This window comes from Podarcis filfolensis (assembly GCF_964270895.1).
Source record: "Podarcis filfolensis genome assembly, chromosome: 3".
Lineage (NCBI taxonomy): Eukaryota > Metazoa > Chordata > Lepidosauria > Squamata > Lacertidae > Podarcis > Podarcis filfolensis.
In genome coordinates this window covers 67,126,137-67,143,210 of record NC_139606.1, presented here as the reverse complement: position 1 = coordinate 67,143,210, position 17,074 = coordinate 67,126,137, and the positions used below count along the sequence as shown (strand labels likewise).

Below are 17,074 nucleotides of genomic sequence, written 5' to 3'. Positions count from 1 at the left end.
ACTTACAACAAAGCACTTCCAGACTCTTTCAGCAAAGCGAAGCTGCCATTCCTTGGGGATGCATGACTGTTAAATGTACCTTATTTCAGAACATTCTGGTTCAATAGACTAAATGTATTTATATCTATAAGGATCCCAACAGTCATTATAATTTCTGCTAACCTACACTTCTTAAAAGGAAGTACACACTGCACACAGACTAGCACTTTTCAATAAAATGCCACTTCATCGCATCCATCTTTGGCCACATTTAGAAAATCATAAACAGATATGCATAAGTCAATTGCCTCTGCATGCAGCCCCTTGGTGAAACTTACATTTAAACCAGGAAGTCTCTAATTAACCATAGTTTCTGTCTTGTCTGAATTGGGAAACTATGGTTGCCACCTTCAGAACAAGCCAAGATATATATCCTGGCTTCTTCTAAAGCTGGTAACCGTAGAACCAAAAGACTCGTGTGTATCTTGATTTAATAATCTGAGATACGATCATCTGAACAGGGCCATCTGAACTGGGCCATTGCATCTTTCATTTCATTTCTCCTTCCACCAGGGATGCCATACAAGAGCCATTTTGTTGTGCATCAGTTTGCCACAGATAGGTGAAACATTTGCTGGTCAGAGCTTGCATGCCTATCGAGACAAATGACAGAAAGGACCTCAGTGTGATGAGAAGAAGAAAGAAGTTTAATGGAACAGAAAGCTTGATTATTGTATCAAACCTTGACTACATATAGTGTGTGCTGTGTATCTGAATATGAAAAGGCTTTTTTTTTTCAGGGAATCTGTTTGAAATCCGGCCATAGGGTAGGACCTTAACCTTTGAATGTCAAGGTTCATTTCATAACAGCTCTCTTATAAGTGAGAGGGAACACTGAACAAATTTTCTCCTTTTTTAAGGATGGATAAATAAATATACCACAATAAGAGGTGCTCCTGTTATAGCAACAGTATAAACAGCTCTATGCTAAGCTTGTTAAATGTATTTTGAATCCCATGATACCTAGCATTCATGGTTGATAATAATCTGTGCTATTATAAATGACTGGCTTGATTCACTTACAGTCTTTAATCAATGCTGCTGGTGTGTGTGTGTGTGTGTACTTCCTGATTTTTAAATAACAGAAGAACACTTAAAATTTGCCGCACTGAAAAGTAAGATGATATTAAGAGAGTAAATAAATCCTATGCCTTCAGGCATAAATGATTGCCTGTGGGACTCAAGGAAAATACTTCTGGCATTATCCTACTACTAGTACACTGTCCTACTACACCGCAATATTTTCCCCAATGTGCAGTTACAACTACACTGTTGCTGCAAAGGTAAAACATAGGTAAAACAGAATAAACTGCTGAATATAAGTACAGTGCGAAAATCTGGTGAGGAAACGAAGAAGTCTAGGCAGTGGCACAAACAATTAATAAAGCCATGTAATTTGAAGACAAACCTTTTTCAGGCTGAAATTGTATATGCAGTTTCCTGTGAGTATGCTCCTTTGAACTCAGTGGGTTTAGTTTTAAGTAAGACTATATAAAATTGTACTGTCAGTGTAAGTATGTTGCTATTTTTAAATGTTTGAGTACATGTTTCATTAGAATGTGTTGAGTGTATAGATACTTTATGCCCCATTTGGTTTTTCAAATTTGCCCCCTTTTTTGAAGAGAATGCAGAGACAGATGCTGTTCTCTGGCATATGAAGACAGGAAATGTTTGGAGGTGTTGGAGAAAGAGAAATCTGGGATGGAGCTGTGTGATCTGACAATTCTGGTCCATTGTGTTCTGAGGGCCACATTCTGTATTTCTGCCTCACTTGTCCCTTTGCTGCAGTGTTCAAAACGGAGATATGAAAGCTAGGAGCTATATGGCACCTTAAACATAGGTTATGAGCGCTGCAACAGAATGTCTAGGCGCACTTTTTAAATAACAAGAATACAAAACTGAAAATGAGTGAGCTGCAGCTAAGATCTTACTCATTTTTCACATGGTCTAGTGCTCATCTGAAGGCTGGAAAAAAACAAAACAAAAACCAAAGCCATTCATCCCCTGCCCGCCCCCCCTAATATTTTTTATGAGGGTCTCTTCTCCAGTCCTAAGACAGTGGCTGGAAGTGGGGAGGCAGAAAAAGGTCCTCCTTTCACTCCAGCAGTGGCAGTTTTAATCTGAAATCTTAGGGGCAGTACTGCTCCCAAAGCTCAGAAACTGCTCACATTAATACTAATATACCCCGCCCATCTGGCTGGGTTTCCCTAGTCACTCTGGGCAGCTCCCAGCAGAATTTTAAACAGAGTAAAACTTCAAACATTAAAAACTTCCCTAAACAGGGATGCCTTCAGATGTCAGATAGTTGTTTATTTCCTTGACATCTGATGGGAGGGCATTCCACAGGGTGGGTGCCACCCTGAGAAGGCCCTCTGCCTGGTTCCCTGTAACCTCAGTTCTCGCAGTGAGGGAACCACCGGAAGTCCCTCGGTGCTGGACCTCAGTGTCCGGGCTGGATGATGGGGGTGGAGATGTTCCTTCAAGTACACTGGGCCAAGGCTTTAAAGGTCAGCACCAACACTTTGAATTGTGCTCGGAAACGTACTGGGAGCCAATGTAGGTCTTTTAGGACCAGCGTTATGTGGTCTCAGCGGCAACACCCAGTCACCAGTCTAGCTGCCACATTCTGGATTAGTTGCAGTTTCTGGGTCACCTTCAAAGGTAGCCCCATGTAGAGCGCATTGCAGTAATCCAAGCGGGAAATACAGTGGTACCTCAGTTTAAGAACAGCCCTGTTTACAAACTATTTGGTATATGAACTCCGCAAAACCGGAAGTAGTGTTCCGGTCAACAAACTTTACCTCGGTCTACGAACCGAAGCCGACGGTAGAAGGGCACCAGCTGTAGGAGGCCTCATTAGGGAAAGCACACCTCGGTTTAAGAATGTCTTAGCTATCTCTTTCCATACTTGCTCCTCTCAGTCCTGCCTATCCTTTTTACTTACTGTGGCCTTTTGTGAGATAGGCTTCTATATTATTTTCTTCCACCATCAGCAGGTAGTTATTTATTTTTATACACTCCAGCTAGTCCTTCTTTCTGTCTTGGCTGTGAGAAGAGGTAACATTCTGAGTAAATACTGTGCACCCACAATGGTTGCATTTAAGTGCTTAACTACAGAGAGTGTAGTTAACTGCAGAGAGTGTAGTGTTGTGTTCTGAAACCATCGAAGCATGGCACTCACTCCTTTCAAAGGAAACTGTCCATTAACTAGGTTGAAAGATATGTGTATAGATATATACCACAATCCTGAAGATGCACATTGTTACTCTACACAAAAGGCTTGTGCCAGCCAGCATAATTATTGTGGAATTATTGTGTTGCCATCTCCAACGCAGTTATAAATGGTTAATCCAGCATGTCAGGAATGTAGATTTGTACAAAGCTGAATCCATGGTAGATGAAATGCCCATAAGATGGTCTGCATGAACTCATGTTTCCCCCATTCCTTCTTTGCCACCTAAGCCATTTCCCAGCCACATAGTCTTGTCTTTTATGTGGCAATGCTGCTGTACTGAAGGTTGAAGGGGAAACCAGCAGCAGCCCACAATTTTTAGTGTTCCTCTGGTGCAGCAGCCCTTGTGCTACTTTTCCAATGCAGTGGCTCATAGAATTAGGTCATTAGTCACCTGGGACAGCTAAGGCACCCAGATTTTTGAATGTATTAGCTAGTGACAGTATAGTGAAGTATTTTTATACCAAGACTGTGTTCTCTGAAGCCCACTTTTGCATTTTTCTGTCTTTTCAGACTTCAGGTCTCCTGAAAGAGAGCATTCTTAAAGCACCGCCGTTTCTGAGAGCTGCACTTGTATTGACTGAAGAGCTGCAGTGACTTAGTAAGGCATGCCATGCTACAACTCATGATGTTTTGCAAAAAGAAGTAATCAAAATCTTACATCTTAAAGTGGAAAAACAGCAAACATTTTGCTACACAGTAACAATGGCCACCTCAAGACTAGTAGCAAGAACACCTCGTGATATTGCTGGTGTGATGCAGAGACTCCAAGGTAAGCAACTTGACAGAGAACAGCTGAGCTTTGCTATATTAACTTCTTCAGATGTTACTGAAGTCTAGTGGAACACAGAGTTGTGTGCCTGTGTGTTAGGCTCTTGAAAGCATAAGGCAACACAACGGGGACATTTTGGACAAGTCCTGTTGAGATGTATGGGATATGTACTGTTGGATTCATTTATGTCCAGAACAAATTACTTTTATTGCCACTTCCTAACAATAAAATGCTTATGATAATAACGTTTCTGGTCCTGTATAGCTAAAGGTATTTAAAAGCATATGAAAATGTATGCAGTGGTCTATTGACCCAGACACTGCTCTCTAATCAGCCACTCCATGCACCTCTTGTGAAACTACCCTTTACCCATCAATTTGCTCATGTACAAGTGGCAATAGCCATCTTTGTATACAGATGGAAAGTAACACTGGGGGGGAAACTGAGATAACTTGGCTCATTTCAGTATGGGCAAAGGCTGGGTTTTGTGTTGAAGTAGCCTTGGTTACTCTAATGGATGACCTTAGCCAGGGAGAGTGTGCTATTTTTGCTGACCTCATGGTGGCTTTTGATACCACCGGACATGGTACCTTATTGGACTGACTGTGGGTTGGGGGTTGGACGCATTGTATTGTGGTGGCTCTGCTGCTTTCTGTAGGACTGGTTTCAGAATGTGGCATTTGGGGACTGTGGCTTGGCCCCGTGGTGGTTCTGCTGTGGAGTCCCACAGGGTTTCATCCTGTCTTCTCTGGTTGCTTTATGTCTGTATGAAGTTGCTGGGAGAAGCCATCAGGGGATTTGGTGTGTGGTGTTATCAATATGCAGACAACGCCAATGTCTGTTTCTCCTTGTCATCTGTATCTGGAGAAGCTGTGCAGGCCCTGGACCAATGTCTGAACATGATGGAATAGATGAGAACCAATAGAATGAAGCTGAATAACAGCAAGATGCTGATCATGTGGGCTGGTGGTTTCCAGATACTGGAATTAGGTACATGACTTGCTCTGAAAAAACAGGTTTGTAGTCTAGGGATACTCCTTGATCTAGGATTGTATTGTTCCTGGAGCACAAATAGCTTTAGCGGCAAGTAGTGCCTCTCTCAAGCTTCAGCTGGTTCACCAACTCTGGCTGCTCCTGGATAGGGACATCTTGGCCACTGTGACCCATACACTAATAACCTTCCATGTTTAATACCATAATGTATGTGGAGGATTGTTCAGAAGCTGTTGCTAGTGAAAAATGCAGCACCTAGATAGCTGAGAACTTCTGCTCCTCAGAATTATCTTACACCAATACTGAGAGGATTGTACAGACTGCCAATTTGCTACCAAGCCAGATTCAAGGTACTAGTAATAACTTATAAAATTGTAAAAAAATGTGAGAACTTATATATTTGAAGCATCATCTCCCTCTGTGTCCATCTACCTTTGTGTTAAAAGCAGCAGCTAAAGCTCTCCTAGTTGATCCACATTCAATGGAAATATGGCATGTGACAACTAAGAAAAGGGCCCTGTGAGGGAATCCAAATTATGGAATGCTCTTTCCCTTGAAGTATAATTGGCAGTAAGGCTGAGTTTCTGGTGCCAACTTCAGATGATTTATTCCAGTAGGGCTTTATGGGGGGGGGGTTGATATTGTTTTTGCTACTGGTTTCACTGTGGTTTTATCTGCTCCTTTTCATCTGCTTATTTGACTACTGTAGTTGGGACTCGTTTCATTTTAATTTACAGTATTTAATCTACCCCACCCCGGGATCACTCTCTAAAAAAGAATCCATTAAAATATTTTTGGTAAATAAAATAGATTGTACATACTGTATGCTAATTAGTTCATAGAAGAGGAAAGGTGACTGTTTTATTCATGAAGAAAAGAGCTATCATTTTTGACAGCAGCATGATGTGCTTAATTGAGATGTCTTCTATTGTTTACTATGTTGCTGCTCATAGTTGTAGTTATTTTAATTATGCAATTGTGTAATTTTAGTGTTTGGTTTTATTGTCTTTTGTATTACTGTTTGGTAAGTGGCTTTGTTTTTAAATAGAATATAAATGTTAGATGATTTAAAGTGAAAAAGTAAATGAAAACCATAGCAAAAAAACCCCAAATCTTATTCCATCTGAAACCACATTGACCACCACCACGACATTTGCTGCCTGGCCATTCACAGTGGCAGCGGTGGGAAATGATGGTGAGGCAGGCAGAACAAACTGATTGGGCCCAATGCCAATGCTCAGACTCACCTCACTTTCAAGAATGCTCCATTTCAGGGCTGTGCCAGGTTCTGCTTGTGGGGATATACCTGTGGGAGATTTGCTGAGCTGGCAGAAGTAAGTGGAAGGACACCAACCCCCCCCCCTCCCAGCCTGCTTTAAAGCAGATTTGGATTGCAGTTGAATTCAACTAAACAAACTAAATCAGATTCCAGTCATTGGGACGGGGGGAGAATCTCATGTCTCTGGTTATAGGGTGGAACACATGGAAAATACTCTGTTCAATTGTGCTAAGGCAGTTCCATCAGCACAAGGATTTGCACAGTGGAACCTTCTCCCTCTTTGCTCCCTCCACATGCCCCCTAAATCTGTTCTGGGAGTTTCCCCAACTCTCTGGTACAGATTTGGGAAGGTGCCAGGACATGTGGGCAGAAGAGAGGAGAGAAGTCCCGTTGCAGAAGCTGAATATTTTTGTGTTGAGAGAACATATTAGTAGAATACTACCCAAAGCTAATGTAGGGTATAATAAATATAGATATCTCATCTAGCAATGGGCCCAAAGCTTGAAAAGCTAGCTCAAAACTGGCCAGTTGGCTACATTGGCTTAAGATCAGGCAATTAATATATGTGCATTTGTATCTAAGGCTCAGTTAGAGCTTGGTTGTCATTGGAACAATACTGCATTCAGCTTGTCTTGCTTCCAGCCCCACTATCACTTGGAGCTCTCCGTGGTACTAACCACTTCCCTGCTTTTATTATCTTAAACCTGACCTCTGCTTTTTTTCTCACCACATTTCTTGAACTTTCCCCTTGCTGGTCATCAGGTAACCTTTTACTGCACCTAACAGTGTTTATCAGAACCTGAGTTGTGTTAGCTGAGTTGCCTTTCTGAATTTTTATGTGGGTCCTCAATATGGACTTATCAGTATTTTACATCCCTAGAATTATGGCTCCATTGTGCCCCACTCGGATAGACCTCTTATCTCATCAGTAACTTTTGCTTGAAACATTACATGAGTGCATTTTCAGTTTTCATCATTATTTTGGAAATTTCTCAAACTGCTGATGACTCATTTATATAACTGATGATGCTTGAGAAGAAGGGAGGGTGGGGAAGGCAATAAACTGGCACGTGGACATTTATGTTAGTGCACCCACAGTTTTCTAACCTGTTCGCTCATTTCCTTGCTCTAAAATAAAAAGGGTTTCCTTTGTATTGTCAGCATCTAGTTTCTGCTGCAAGATCAAACAGGAGTTAAATAAATATTTCACCTCTGCCGAGCTTGAGTACAGTTCTTTTTTTAGGCTGTGGTCCTGCATTATGGATGAGCAGACAATCTGCAGTGCAGACTTTTTCTGGCCTTTATGAATTAAGAGTTTCAGCTTTAGTAGATGTCAAACATAAGTGATGAGGGAATTATAAATATCCCTGTAGACTTGAAAATGCTATGTCAGGTCTGCACAACTTGTACCCTATCAGCCCAGACACAAGCCACTAATTATGTATCATGACCTGCAATTTTGCCATCCCTGGCAGGATGCTGGATAAAACAGATCTGCCCAACCTACATGGTTGTTTTAACATGCCCATTCTAGTGTTATAATCATATCTGCTTAAATTTGCAAATTAAATTCAGTTATCTGTACTATTATCTCCTGGTGGTTCCACAGCAAAAAAGATGCTGTCTGTAGATTTGGTACTCTGCTCCATTCATGGTATAGGTCATCTACCAAGACAATCAAAAATGTTTCTTCCCATCTTCAGCTGGTGCAGAATTCAGCGGCCAGGTTGTTCACTGGGGAAAGGCAGTTTGAGCATATTATTCTGATCCTGGCCCAACTGCACTGGCTGCCAATTAGTTTCAGAGCACAATTCAAAGTTCTAGTTTTTACCTATAAAGCCTTAAATGGCTCATGACTGCAATACATCAAGGGTCACTTCTCTCAAGACGAACCTACCCAGACCCTGTGAGCATCATCTGAGGCCCTTCTTCATGTGTCTCCTTCAGAAAAGGTCTAGAGAGTGGGAAGACGAGAACGGGCCTTTTCTGCAGTGGCTCCCATTTGTGGAAAGCTCTCCCTCGAGAGGTTGGCCTAGAATTAAATAGTTGATAGGCTCCTTAAGATTATCTTGTCAACTCCTTTGCACAAGGCAAACCTATCAATCTCACAAAATTGAAACATGTTAGGTCATTTTATGTGTCACATTTGCATGTTATTCTTCCTTAAAGGATCTTGGGGAAGTAGACATAGGTCATCCTATTTAATGTTCACAATAGCCTAGTAATGGGAAGCTATGGGCTGAGGCTGCAGTTCTTTAAGACTATAGCTCATGCCTACTTTGTCCCTGAAGCAGCCACCAGCTCAAGAATCACATGGCTCAATATCACATGATCAAAGTTTTCACATTCATTTCAGAACAATCATTGTTTTTCCCGTAATTCCAAAACAGAATGGGTGACTGTCTCAAGTGCCATATAGAGAATTCTCAACAGAACAGAAAGGTGATGGAGAAGAGGTACAAATTGTGGCAGGATCTTATGTGCACTTTGTCTGATATAGAAAATATTTATGAATAAGGGCTTAGATGGATTTTGGGGCAACCCAATAGTTTCCATCATTATGACTCCTTCCAGTTCTAGGCTAGGGAAGAATGTACTAAATAAACAACTATATCAGCATTCTTTTTTCTGTTATCAGTTTTTCCACCACACACCTGCACCTTGAAAAACAATGAAGCCAAACCTGAGTTATAGGAATCATAGCAAAGTAGACAGATTGAGATCATTCATCCCCCCCAAGAGCAGTTCTTATCTGGGTAGCTAAAGAATACATGATTGTCCCTGCTTGGGCGCTGTAAGCCCATTGTTTCAAATAATGCATTTCAAATCTAAATTTAAGATACTTTTATGCATGGCCCACTTCGCAAAGAAGTGAAAACTCTGGGGTGTGTGTAACTAGGGTCTATTTACTTTGGAATCAGATCACAGGAGGCTTATTGGTGTTTTGTTACACACATACACACACACTTATACAAGTGGAGCATAGGTGAAGATGCTGCTTAACTCAAATAGATGTGCCAAATTCACTCTCCCCATCAGATATTTAAGGGAACCACTTGCAGCACAGATCCTTACAGTGCGCAACTTGGCCTTCTGTGTCCTTGTATTAGTTTCAGCTCAGTTTGTCTCTCTACTCCAATTATTCAAACTTCTCTCTTAGCACATTCTGCAGCTGGGAGGAGGAAAGGGGGTACAGTCAGTTCTCTTCCCAAAAGTCTCTTCTTTGACAGTCCTGCTAGTCATTCTGGTTTGACTGGTTTCACAGACCCTACCGTTAGACTCCACAAGTATCATAGGTAGGTGTGGTTGGTGAGAGAGGCAGAACTCCACACTCCTGGTAGCAGAGATGCTGTTAGTTATTGAGTGAAGAAGTAGAGGGACAAGGCAGCAGCCTTGTGGTGCAGCTGCATTGGTGGGGACACCAAATTGGCTCCACCAATGCATCCACAGAGTGCCAACTTCCCTGCTGTTTCCCCCCTCTTCCTCCTGGGAAGCAGTAGTGGCTCTGTTGCTGGAAGGCCAGCTGCATAGCAGCACCTCTCATCACCAAATGCTCCTGATCACAGGCTTAGAAGGGATGTTGGAGTCATCTAGTTCAACCACCAATCTCATAACAACGTGAAACAATACTTTGTTTCATTTTTTGAGTTTTGAAGAATTAGGTCAGGTTTTTCTTTTTTCAATATCTCTTAGCAGTGCTTAGTACTTCCCACATTTCAGTTTGCTTTTAGCTCTGGCACACAAGTTTTTAAAAATATATTCTTTATTTAAAACAAAAAGAATTATAGGACAAAAGAAGGAGAAAGGGGGGACTTACAAGATTGTTATGCTTATCTTAAACTTATCCTAAACAATAAAAAATAAAAATAAAAAGTCCAGTGTCACCTTAGAGACCAACTAAGTTTGTTTTAGGTATAAGCTAGAACTGTATGTATCTGAAGAAGTATGTATCTGAAGAAGTGTGCATGCACACGAAAGCTTATACCTAGAACAAACTTAGTTGGTCTCTAAGGTACTACTGGACTATTTTTAATTTTTTTATTTTGACTGCATCAGACCAACTCGGCTACCTACCTTATCCTAAACAGTGATACAAGTGTTAAAATACTATGACCAAGTTGAATCCAGCTTGGATTTGCTCTTCTGCATGGAGGTGAGAAAAAAGCCATTGTCATGCATTATCTAAACATACAGCAAACATATGTCATATGTGTATCATTCCACCTCACATGCATTCACATTGTGGTTATTGCCAAGTAGGGGGGAAATTGCATGTTTTGTAATATGTAATAAAATTAATTTTTTTGCATTTTTACTTCGGTACTTCTACCACTTATGCTCATCCACATTTGTACTTATAGTTCTGATTTACAGAGAGCTGGACCTATCAATCTTGACTGAGTGCTGCAAAGGTTAGAGGTGCTACTAAAATATAGTAAGAGAGAGAGAAGTATTTGCATATCTTACAATAATAAATAATACCTAGCACGTACTGTGTACAAAACTTTCCATTTTCAAAGTGTTTGTTTTGAAAATTGAAAGTTCTGCATAAACTTTTGTAAAATGTGGGTAGGAAATCAAATACTTCAAATTACAAAAAGTTCTAACAAAAGCATACTAGAAAAAATTGATTTGCTACATATTTCTGTAAAGTATTCCTTCTCTTGAAGAAGGTTTTTGTTGTAGTTGCCTTAAGCATGTACAGTATGTGCTTTCTTTAATAAATGTCATCTATACCTATTGCCTAGGCAAATTAACCAGCAGCAATATTTGAAATAAGATCATTAGACAGCTGAGAGGCAAAGCTGATCTGCGCCAAAGCAACCAATAAATGAAGAACTAAATATGCACTACTGAGTCCATGGAAGTTGGCAGCTGAATTCTAATATGTGCATATACATTTTGAACCTTGATTTGCATGTTTCCTCTTTAAAAATCTAGGCCAACGGACATGGGCTTATCTCTTACTATCCTCTCAACAATTCTTTGTGGCAGATTATACTGAAAGGCAGTTATTTGCACCAAGCCACTAAAAAAACTTCATGGCTGAATAGATTTCAACTCACCCCTGTTTGTGTGGTGTTTGGGTGGTCCACATACAACTCCATCACTCTTAGCCTTTAGAGCTTACCTTGACTAAGATACTGACAGGAAGTGTTGTATCTGATGAGATCAGAGGTTGGCACTAAACTTCCATATAAAACTCTGCTTGCCTCGCTTCTGCCACTGAAAATGCTACACCTGAGAAAAAATCATGGAGTAAATTTTAAGATGGAAGTCAATTGTGGGATCTCTACCTTAACCTGGTTACTTAAAAAAACCACACACAGTTGATCTTATTTAGAAGTTGCATACAGTAGAATCTGAGATCCATAAAGATGACGCAATGGAAAGCAGAACGGGACTCAGAAAACTGGACTGTAATTGAATAAAGAGCATTGGAAGTAACACTTGTAAGTGTAACCTGTTATTCAGGAAAGAGTTGAAAAAGAGCAAATATGAATCATTTCTCACTGAGTAATTGAAAATGGCTCTTGGAATGGAATTGTAAGACAAATCAAGATGGATAGAGCATCACAAACCTCACAAAAGTAAACCAGAATAGCATAACAGTGAAATTTCTGTACTTGAAGAACAAAGAAGAGATTTTAAGGAATAATATTAGGAGACTTGTATGAAGGTGGGAAGGTTTTCTGTGTGTCAAGATTTTATCTTAAGAAGCTGCTTATAGAATCTGCAGGAGGCTGTACTTTTAAAATATTGTCGTGAAGGAGGATCAGACGCATACAGAAAGAAAAATTTCTGATGTTAATTAAAATGGGACTCGGAATCAGAGCAAATTATGATGGGATTAATAAGAATGAAGAAACTCTGGTTGCTGCAAAAGAAGCACATAATTGACTACAAGTCGCAAGTAGCATGATCTAAATCTGGACAAACAAAAACCATATCAGCCACAAGCTTTATTCAGATTTAATATCCAAACCATAACCTGACCATTGTGAATGAGTTCTGTACATGTGTTTTCCACACTTTGTTCTCTCTTTACCTCCTATTACCATATACTTTGATTACTTCACTTTGTTCCTGATTTGCTAAATCATGGTTGGCCTTCATACCAGAAATGTTTTTGCAACCATATTTTTATTGATTCCAGTGTCATAGCAAACTGATTTGTTCGAAGCAGGAAGTCAGAATGGAAATTAGAACATCACCCTTTCCTCCTCTTACAAACCATTTTTGTTATTTTATATTAATGAATATTTGAATTTCTCCTACAAATCGATGGGTTTAGTCTACAACAGTCACAGCTTTGTAAGACAGTGGTGGGAAACACTTCTAATTGTCAGCCTTTAAACATATGCAGCAGCAACCTGCTATATATTTTGAACTTTTCCTCTAAAATTCTGTTGAACGCTGTACAGTATCTAGATATTAGCTAACAACTTAAATTTTAAAAATGCATACAATTTGCTAGAGAACCTGCATTAAATTACTTGAGCGAAAGAGTGGCTAATTCTGATGTCACACTGTGTAAATCAAGAATGCCATACCTTTGGAACTGTAAGACATACAAGACCAGAGAAAAAAGGCAGTTGGAAAACCCATGCAGAGTAAGAGGTTTATACTGCCAAAATCAATTCATCACAGAGTTTCCTTGGGGTTGATTTCACACCATGAGTAACTTGTGGCAAAGGCGTAAGCTATAAAATGAACAGTAAGTTGTCAGAACGGAAAGGTATTCTCAGAAGACTATGAAAATAATTGTTATAATAATCTCATTGCCAGGTGCTTCGAAGTTTCCCAGCAGAACTCCCATGTTTAAAAATGGATCTAGAGTAGAGGTCTCCAAAGCTCTGCTTGCATTACATCAGAAAGAATTCTTTAAAATTGGAAACACTTGTACTTTTCCAAGGCAATAACCCAGAGGGGCTTGGAAAAATTCCCCCACCAACCTCCACCATCCCCAGACACTCCTCTTGCCAACCCCAAATCACACCCTTTCTTCCTTTCACTTATTTGTGAGCAGCAGTGGAAGCGGCAAAGGTGATGTGAAGGGAGAGGAGACAAGGTCTTTGTGGCTCTGCCACACCAGGGGATCATGGGAGAAGTACTTCTCATGAAGGCTGCTGAAGAGAGCATCATAGTGCATTGCAGAGCAATAGATTAAGAAGGGAAGAGATAATCTGCTTCCTCCTTCTGTCCTACATGCCTCTGCTGTTGCTCCCACTGCTGCCATTTATTAGATAAGTTAGGGGAAATGAAGTATGTGAGGAGGCTGGCAATTCAGGGCATTTTGGAACAGCAAGGGTGGGCAAGGGGGAAGCTGGAAATTCTTCTCCAACTCATATTTTGATCCAATTTGAAAATGGCTTCTAAGAGGTGCTTTAGTTCATATCTGAGTTTGGCTCAGAATGACTTTGCTGGCATCTCTAATTTAGAAGATGGATCCAAAGCTATAGACCACATGAACAATGCTGTCCCCCTTTATAATACCTACTTCCACTCCTATTTTCTAAATAAGCAGCACAAGGTTTATGGGATGGGGAATGTTTGTAGCAATGAGACTCTTGATGCTTCAGCCAACATTTTGGGAACATCAGCAAACAATGGACATCTCTCCAATGTTGGACCTGGAGTCATAAACATAGCTGCTGCTGCGTTAAGAAATTTTCAATGCTAATTACACTTTATAAGAGAAGGCAGAGCAATCTAAACTGTAGGAAGCCAGCATCATTTATACTGGTGTAACTTACCCCTATTCTAAACTCCATTCAGGAGTGGGTTACTGCCAGCTGAACCAGCCCAAGCCTGACAGAGCAAGAATAAGACTTTAAAATGAGTTTGACTTATATCACCCATTTTACCGACGTATGCTGGGTTACTAGATCATATGACAGAGTTTGGAATAGGGGCCCACTCCTTCTTGAGGAGTTACCCCAGCCTTGGCTCATCCCAGTGGATCTTGGGTTTGGAATGCACCCTTAGTTTCCTTTCACTGAATAAACTTTCTAGCTCATTACAACCTCACCACCCCCTTTACTGTTAAACAACACAAGGCTTTCAGTAGTAAACCATTTTTCTTCATTCTGTTGGTGTTCAGTTGTGCAAATGTCATAACAATTGCAATCATCGTCATCCTGCAATTTGGAAAAGGCTGCAATCCTAATTACAATTTCCAGGAAGTAAGAGCTGCAGCCACGGGGTAAGAGGACAGTGCCTTACAGATTGTGAACTGGTTTGAAGACGTGAAAGTAATGTTAGATATTAACGGGTGCTATTTTGAAAGCACAGAGCTTAGTTCTCTGCACAGTATGATAGCTTGAAGTGCCACCTCTTTCCTCAAATACTTTTGACTTCCACAGATTATCAGATGCCATGGAGAAGCAGTAGGGAACTGACACTTCCAGTGAGACTTGTGTAAACTTCCTGGGGTATTTCTTTCACCAGTGTCAGGAGCACAATGCTGAGCTGAATGGGACTGTTCATGTATGCTGCGTGGTATTTTTTCTTTAGTTAAAGAACTGCTAGACAGTAGCATTTCATAGCAAGAAGGAGATAACAGTCTAAATGTTTTGGGGCCTGGGAGAGAATAAAAAAATAGACTTAATACTTAGATTTGCATGCTGACATTATTTCACTAACAGGATATAGTATGTCTCTTCCTAGTTGACTCTCTTTAGCCTTCCCAAACATTAAATAACTTAACAGCAGTTCAGAGTTCCTCTAAACAGATGCAGACCATCTGTCTTGAGTTTTATTCTGGTGGTCCACAGCATGTCTATAGATTTGTGATTCAAGACAAGATGGCACAAGTCAGTCATCACCTCTGTACTGTATTTTAAGTGTGTTCTCTTCTTTGCTCTAATTTTAGACACTGTACTTAATGGTCTTACAGCAGTTCACCTCTTTAGATGTTAATGTGTGCTACTTTGGTTACTCTATTTGGGAGCCCTCCTGCCCATTCTGCTGAATGGGGCCCTGAACAACACCATTGAGCCCTACAGAGCAGGCTTCAAAATAGTAGCTTTTGAAAAAAATCACACAGACTTTAGAAGGTTTATTTGTTGACATTTTGTTTACTGATTTTTTTGAAGATTTTCAGAGTAAAAAGCAAAATGTAGTGTACAGATGGAGGACCTGGTGATGGGTCATAGTTCATGATAGAGTACATGTTTTGTATGCAGAAGAACCCTGGTTCAGTCCCTGCCATCTTTGGGAAGCGCTAGAGAAGATCCATGTCTGAGATCATGGACAGCAATAGCTAGCTGGTCAATGGAGCCAATACTGAACTAAAATGACCAATAGTCTGGTCTTATCTGAGATAGCTTTCATAGCTATCTGGAGATAGTGGCCCTCCAGGTGTTGCTGGGCTTCAGCATCTCCAATCAGTAGCAATACTGTTCAATAGACTAACTGGGGCTGAAAGAATTTGTCCAACAGCTTCTGGAGAGCCAGAGGTTCCCATCCCTGTTGTAGTGTTTGGTTGACATTTTAATTTTTCACACTAAAATATGAGATAAGCATAGATATTTTGCTGCCAGTTCTGCAGAGATAAACAGTCATAGACTCATAGAATCATAGAATCATAGAGTTGGAAGAGACCACAAGGGCCATCGAGTCCAACCCCCTGCCAAGCAGGAAACACCATCAGAGCATCAGTCGTCTTCATCCAAATAATGACGTGGATAATAAAACTCTGAAGCCAGAAAGAGGAGGAGGAATAAGTTCATAGATGACAAACTTGAGATGGGAAATGCTTAATTTTTAGCAGTTGCATGGGTACCTTTAGTATGCTTATTTTAACAGAATCTCATGTATAAATTGAACTGTAACCAGCATTCGCAAATCACAAAATCTCGGTATAAAGTATGGTGAAGTTGAAAATAATCTACTGCAGATGTGACCTTTTATAATTCTGTTGCATACTTGAACATTGTGTGATGCCCAGCTGCTTTCTGAATTTCTCCCTTGCAGTAATTAGGCAGACTTGAAGTGGCTGGCTGCCACTAGAGCCAGCTATAAGCAGCTTTGGTGGTTGGTGGGGAGGAGGTTGGTATTGCTTGGTGAAAATATATATTGCATGTTATAAAATAATTCATTTGTGAGTAGACTCACAAATATATCTTGGTACTTGTATCATGCAGGCCAGTGATTACATTCTCTACATTTATCATACCAGTAGACTATCAAAGCTTTGAAGGACATAAGAAATAATTAATGGAAGTAAACCATGACTGCCTTAAACTTTAAAATCTATTTATGTTTTGCAACCCTCACTCAAAATTGATATTTAACTCCAGTAATCAAAGAGAGATATATTAGAATCTAACTGCATTCATGTAAATTGCTATGTTCTAGCAAATACAGTAAATATTATAGCCACATAGCCACACAAGAGGGAATTCTGTTATCATCATGGTAAGAAACAAGTGGCACTATATTAATGCTGGAATGAATAAACTATGTTATGTTATGTATTAACCACTTCAGGTTGTGATAAGCTCATAGCCCACTATACTTACTAGAGCATAAAATGAAAGGAATACTATATTATTTCATTTTTTGAGTGGTAATTATGCCTACTATAAAGTTTGCAAGGGTCTGTAGAGTAATGGAAAAATCAAAATGGTCCTGGCTCTGTTGAATAGATACAGATTATGAAACGTTACTGCCTTTTCCATCAGTAAAAGGCACTAACACACTAAACTGAAAATCCAGAATACATATAATTCCTTTCTGTGCATGGGGTGAATTG

The 17,074-nt window shown here is 40.1% G+C and overlaps 1 protein-coding gene across 20 annotated transcripts in view; it reads left to right on the top strand.

Annotated features, from left to right (window-relative positions):
- The window catches only part of SYNE1 (spectrin repeat containing nuclear envelope protein 1), a 276,264-nt gene that overhangs the window by 6,755 nt on the left and 252,435 nt on the right, over positions 1-17,074 (top strand). For all 20 annotated transcript variants that reach the window (XM_083607892.1, XM_083607884.1, XM_083607889.1 and 17 more), the window contains exon 2: positions 3,785-4,043. In XM_083607892.1, coding sequence (XP_083464018.1) covers positions 3,977-4,043 — 67 coding nt within the window. In that variant the 5' untranslated portion in view covers positions 3,785-3,976. The remainder of the gene's footprint in view (positions 1-3,784; positions 4,044-17,074) is intronic.